This window comes from Phalangium opilio, unplaced genomic scaffold (genome assembly GCF_054372755.1).
Source record: "Phalangium opilio isolate 3A_F unplaced genomic scaffold, DU_Popi_V2 ptg000070l_1, whole genome shotgun sequence".
Classification (NCBI taxonomy): domain Eukaryota; kingdom Metazoa; phylum Arthropoda; class Arachnida; order Opiliones; family Phalangiidae; genus Phalangium; species Phalangium opilio.
In genome coordinates this window covers 1,558,385-1,565,146 of record NW_028324182.1, presented here as the reverse complement: position 1 = coordinate 1,565,146, position 6,762 = coordinate 1,558,385, and the positions used below count along the sequence as shown (strand labels likewise).

General features: G+C 38.9%; 1 protein-coding gene across 1 annotated transcript; it reads right to left on the bottom strand.

Moving 5' to 3' along the window:
- Positions 1 to 1,877: 1,877 nt before the first annotated feature.
- LOC149661014 (uncharacterized) lies at positions 1,878 to 6,218 on the bottom strand. Its single transcript, XM_089843653.1, has 8 exons — positions 5,988 to 6,218; positions 4,713 to 5,828; positions 4,189 to 4,362; positions 3,433 to 4,143; positions 2,631 to 2,712; positions 2,306 to 2,382; positions 1,981 to 2,062; positions 1,878 to 1,906 (listed from the first exon to the last, which is right to left on the bottom strand). The coding sequence occupies exons 1-8, from the start codon at positions 6,216 to 6,218 to the stop codon at positions 1,878 to 1,880; spliced, it is 2,502 nt and encodes an 833-aa protein (XP_089699779.1).
- Between the last annotated feature and the right edge of the window lie 544 nt (positions 6,219 to 6,762).

The following is a 6,762-nucleotide window of genomic DNA, read 5'->3' as shown; positions in this document are numbered from 1 at the left end:
TGTCAATTGAAAAGTTAACTGAACTGAACCACTATCTTTCCTTGCTTGCATGAACATCCAATCTCAGCCCAGAATCCAATTTCGCCTCGAAACCTAAGCCGCCAATCAAAAGCCAGAATCCAGTTCTCTATGGACCAATGAGCGACGAGAATCCAAGTGGGCGCGGAACGCTAAGCCTGCAGAATACGGCGGCCGGTGTAGGCTCTAGTTCGGATTAAATCAAAGTAAAATCAGTATTATATTTCTGCCAGCGATCTATGATACCATAAGTAACTTACCGCGTATACAAGTAAAGGGACCAGGAAACAGCCCTTTTCGCGTTGACGTCCATCCGCCGCTTTCATCTGTGAGTGACCTAAGCTGAAAAAATAAACATTTCAATATAAGTTAATTTAAAATTACTTACCAAATTTTAGAAAATAGGCCAACAAAAAAGAAAAACGAGAAAAAAATCGGTTTTTTTATTATTGACTTTTGAACCGCGTACTCCAGTCGCGTTTTAGGAAACATTATCCTCCGGTGTAGGCTCTAGTTCGGATTAAATCAAAGTAAAACAAGTTGGGAAAACCAAAATATTACCTCTCCGTGTCGAGAAGATTATATAAACAAAATTATCCAATGAAAACACTTTTGCCCTCATCCTTTATATATATAGGAGGCAATGAATGAAATATATCACAATGCACGGGCCTTGATAGATACAGGAGGCAATGAAGGAAATATATCGCATGCACGGGCCTTGGTAGATATAGGAGGCAATGAAGGAAATATATCGCATGAACGGGCCTTGGTAGATATAGGAGGCAATGAAGGAAATATATCGCATGCACGGGCCTTGGTTGATACAGGAGGCAGTGATAATCTCTCTTTGTACGAGAGGTTTATCTTTAATATTTAAATAAATATAATTATTTTTAATTATTTTAATCTTCAATAATTAACATTAATAATAGTTAAATCGTTTAAAATAAAGTTATACCTATTATCTTCTCAAACTTTGCTAATATTGACGTTTAAAGTGAAGGGTACCCCTCTTCCCGCTTTCTTCAAATTTTGGGGTATATATACGATTCGATTCCATTATAATAGTAAGGAAAAAGCGCAATTGCGAAAACCTTTGGTGGCCGATCCCACCTTAGGGAGGCTAGACGTTTCTCGTAACCCTAGCTGATCGCCGCGTATATCCTAAAACCAAACGATGATAATGGAGTAGAAGCCAATGATACAGATTGGTGTCTATGTGGAATAGACGGCAGACCAGTGGATGGTGGTGTTAGAAGCCAGTGTAAGTGCAGACTGGTGTCAATGTGGGATTGACAAAGAACAGAAGATGATGGTGTTGGAAGCCAGATAAGTACCAGACTGGTGTTCATGTGGGATGGACAAAGATCAGAAGATGGTGGTGTGAGAACTCAAGTAGAGGAGCCATTTCCGTGACTGTGAAAGCAGTTCGGAAATGGCGAACACGTTTGCTCCGATATGCAAACTGCGAACGCGGTCACGTGGGTGTAACAACGGACAGACAGACAGACACACACACACACACACAGACAGACAGACACGGCCGTTACAGAACCTCTCCTGGACTACGTCACACGGAGAGGTAATCAGTATTATATTTCTGCCAGCGATCTATGATACCATAAGTAACTTACCGCGTATACAAGTAAAGGGACCAGGAAACAGCCCTTTTCGCGTTGACGTCCATCCGCCGCTTTCATCTGTGAGTGACCTAAGCTGAAAAAATAAACATTTCAATATAAGTTAATTTAAAATTACTTACCAAATTTTAGAAAATAGGCCAACAAAAAAGAAAAACGAGAAAAAAATCGGTTTTTTTTATTATTGACTTTTGAACCGCGTACTCCAGTCGCGTTTTAGGAAACATTATCCTCCGGTGTAGGCTCTAGTTCGGATTAAATCAAAGTAAAATCAGTATTATATTTCTGCCAGCGATCTATGATACCATAAGTAACTTACCGCGTATACAAGTAAAGGGACCAGGAAACAGCCCTTTTCGCGTTGACGTCCATCCGCCGCTTTCATCTGTGAGTGACCTAAGCTGAAAAAATAAACATTTCAATATAAGTTAATTTAAAATTACTTACCAAATTTTAGAAAATAGGCCAACAAAGAAGAAAAACGAGAAAAAAATCGTTTTTTTTTTATTATTGACTTTTGAACCGCGTACTCCAGTCGCGTTTAGGAGGCATTATCATCCGGTGTAGGCTCTAGTTCGGATTAAATCAAAGTAAAAACAGTATTATATTTCTGCCAGCGATCTATGATACCATAAGTAACTTACCGCGTATACAAGTAAAGGGACCAGGAAACAGCCCTTTTCGCGTTGACGTCCATCCGCCGCTTTCATCTGTGAGTGACCTAAGCTGAAAAAATAAACATTTCAATATAAGTTAATTTAAAATTACTTACCAAATTTTAGAAAATAGGCCAACAAAGAAGAAAAACGAGAAAAAAATCGGTTTTTTTTTATTATTGACTTTTGAACCGCGTACTCCAGTCGCGTTTAGGAGGCATTATCATCCGGTGTAGGCTCTAGTTCGGATTAAATCAAAGTAAAAACAGTATTATATTTCTGCCAGCGATCTATGATACCATAAGTAACTTACCGCGTATACAAGTAAAGGGACCAGGAAACAGCCCTTTTCGCGTTGACGTCCATCCGCCGCTTTCATCTGTGAGTGACCTAAGCTGAAAAAATAAACATTTCAATATAAGTTAATTTAAAATTACTTACCAAATTTTAGAAAATAGGCCAACAAAAAAGAAAAACCAGAAAAAAATCAGTTTTTTTTTATTATTGACTTTTGAACCGCGTACTCCAGTCGCGTTTAGGAGGCATTATCATCCGGTGTAGACTCTAGTTCGGATTAAATCAAAGTAAAATCAGTATTATATTTCTGCCAGCGATCTATGATACCATAAGTAACTTACCGCGTATACAAGTAAAGGGACCAGGAAACAGCCCTTTCGGTTTTGTTTTTTTTTTAAGTAAATGACCCTTCTTTGTTTTTCCAAATCTGTGATCCATTTTAAAATCGAAGCACATTTTCCCTAAAATTTTACTGTTTAAATCTGCGATAATATATAGCAGATACAATATTTAGCAGAATCAAGCAAATTTATACAGAATTATAAAAAATGAAGCAGAATTATTCAAAATTATACAGAATTATTCAAAATTATACAGAATTAATCAAAATTATACAGAATTATTAAAAATTATTCAAAATTAAATAAAAATATAGTGAATAACACGAACTTATACAAAATATACAAAACCTGCAAATACATTTAATTAAGGAAGAGCTGAATGTCGGTTTGGTTTATTTTTATTTATTTATTTTTTTTTTTTTAAATTATCACCAATCAGTAGCCATCGAGAAGAAGCCGTCGGAGTATTTTTTGTACCTTAGGTAAACTGTCCGAAAAAATATCAAAATCATTAGCAAATAAATTGCAAGTAGATTGCATCCTAACTATTGGATTAATGGATAATTTGTGAACGTAAAATGTATTAGCAGTACGTAAATTCAAAGGGACCGAGAATTTAAGATCAGATAACAGAGTCGCAAGTGGGAGAACATTGTGAATCAGTTTATAAATAAAGGTTATATGATGAGTACTAATACAGTCTGTAATTTTAAGGAGATCAAGTATATTTAGTAACATTTCATAATTGTACTGAGCCTTGGGTAAAAAGTGGCAATGACTAAATTCAATAAATTTTCGTTGTACACCTTCTATTTTGTTTAATAGGTATTGGCTACAGCCACCCCAGGCAACCCAACCAAACAGTAATTTTGAACGGACCAAACTTAAATACAATATACGAAAGTGGCGAAGAGATTTTAACTGGCGACTTAGCTTGAGCGAAATAGCTAAGGAACGTCGGCAAATGCTGACAGTCTTAGTGACGTGAGTGGAAAAATGTAATTTAGCGTCAAATATTGTACCCAAATCTTTGGTCTCATTTTTTGTGGGGATTGGTTTCGAATCAATAAGGTACGATGTCATTAACAATCGACTAACTCGCCTAGTATAGGTTACATGAATTGACTTAGTAGGGTTTATTGGAATGTTATTTTTAAAACACCAAGTGGAGACTGAGTTTATGTCGTCCTGCAAAAGTGATCGATCAAGGGCCGAATTAATAGTCCTAAATACTTTATTATCATCAGCAAATTGCAGTAATTGTGAATGTTTAATTTTATATTGTAAGTCGTAAATGTAAATATTGAATAACAAAGGACCCAATGAAGAACCCTGAGGAACTCCACAACTTAGATGGTACTCGACTGATGTTAGCCTCCCATTGCATTTGAGGACATAAACTCGCTCCTTCAAATAATGGCTAATCCAATTTAGTAGCAGGCCGTTTACGCCTAAGGCGCAAAGTTTGTCCCTCAGAAATCTTGCGACACCCGATCAAAAGCCTTTGCAAGGTCCAAATATATCACGTCAACCTGCCCACGGCTTTCCACCACCGGCGCTACGTAATGCATAAATGCAGCATGATTAGTGTCAACAGATTTTCCCTGTGTAAAACCATGTTGACAGTCATTCGGGAATATATTAAACCATTTTTGTAAATGCCTATGCATAACCATATCAAATATTTTCGCAAAAACACAGAGAAGGGAAATAGGACGGTAATTAACAGGATCACAAGACAGACCCGACTTAAATACCGGAGCAACAACGGCTATTTTCCAAGGTTGAGGGAAGGTACTAGTCTCTAGCGACAGTTTGAATATGTGATGCAGCAACGGGAGTAGGATGGTCTCGCAGCCCTTAAGGATAAAGGCTGGGATACCGTCCGAGCCCGTTGAGAACTTATGTGGAAGCTTGGTAATAGCCCTATGGGTGTCCTGTTGTGAGATAACCACAGAGTGTAACGGGACAGTGTTAATTCCAGAACAATCAAAGTAATATGGCTCACTTGATTGGGTATTGTCAACCGAGACGCGGGAAAAATGCTCTGAAAATTTAGAAGCCAGGCGCTCTGGGTCCGAAACCATTTCATTACCAAGTTTAAGAGTAATGGTTCTGGATTCCTCCCGAATATTACCATTTACAAAGCTCCAGAACTTTTTAGGGTGAGAGTAAGCATCCTGGCAAACACAGGCAAGATGAGCTGTTCTATCACGTACGATTAATCGTTTAACAACCGCCCGAAGGCGTTTAAACTCAATATTGTCAGCTAGAGCGCCAGTACGTTTCTTTTTCCGAAAGAAATACTTTTTACGCTTAATGGCAGTGCGGAGAGCCTGAGAGTACCATAATGGAAATCCAGGAGAGCCGCGACAAACCTTACGAGGAATAGCCAAATCCATTGCAGCCCTTACGTGATCCGTAAGATAAGCTACACAATGATTAACATCGTGCGACTCCAGTAATTCAGCCCAGTCAACGTCCCGAAGTGTGGAGTAAAGGAGGTGATAATCTCCTTTGCGGTAAATGTAAGTAGAGTCAGGTGGTGGAAGTGGTGGGCAAGTCACAACCGGTAGGGTGAGCAAAAATGGGGGATGATAGGCGTCGATGGAGACCAGAGGATCATCCAGGCCATCAATACCCAAATTATTAATATTAGTTAGACATAAATCTAAGAGATTACCAGTATCAGGGGGAGCAAGAATTTGCTTGAGATTAAAATTAAAGCAGAGCTCAAAAATTGGTGTAGCCTTGGAGCGAGTGGGAGCACTACAGCCGCTTGTGCTGTAGTTCTGCCAGTCAACACCAGGAAGATTAAAATCACCCAAGAGAATAATGTCAGCAGCAGAGTTATCCAGACCCTTTAATAGGCTCTAATAATAGAGCCCATAGTCGACGTCAGTGAGGGTGGGGCGAAAGTAAGCAGTGCCCAAGACTAAAGATTGAGAGGACGAACAGCGGATTTCAATAAATACACTCTCCGAAGTACCCTCAAGGTCGCGACGCCTACAGCAGGGGATGGATTTACGCACAGCAATCAAGGAGCCACCCCCGCGGACATTATCAAATTGGGGATCTAAGCGATCAGCACGAAAGACATTGTATGAATCGGGAAAATAATCAATTGTAAAATGAGAATCATTAAACCAAGTTTCCGTTAAACAAATGATATCATAGTCTAAAGTAGCAGTGTTTTTAAAAAATTCATTAGCTTTAGTCCGTAAACCACGAACATTCTGGTAAGCTGCTAGTAGTTCTTTCATTGTGAGGGAATGGTAGCGGGAGCACCAAGTTCACTACTATGCTTGTGAGTGTCCCGAGGAAAACCGTTAAAATCAGTGATGATACAGTTGACAGGCCAGTTAGACGGATCAGATAGACATGATGGGGCTCTGCCCCATTGGACCGAATCGCATTCGGCCGAAACCAGCCCCAATCAACCGAAAAACCCGCACTTTTGGCGGATTCGGTCCAATGGGACAGTCCCATTAGAGCGAAAACCCGCACTTCTCCGGGTTTTGGATTCGGTCCATTGGGACAAGAATGCATGCGCATATACACCCGATGGAACTAAAATGAATTTAATTCCCGGGAGCGCAAAGATTGCATCTTTGCAAGCAAACAATTTCTTTGACTTATAATAAAATAATGGTCAAAGAAATTGAGCACCATACGCGAACATTATGTAAAATATTAACCACCTATTTTAGTTTAGAAGAACCAACTACTTTCAGATCCCCGAAAATTTTCTTTTTAAAGGGAATTGTAGTTTTTTTTATTATTTTAGGTCATATTTATCACGTTATC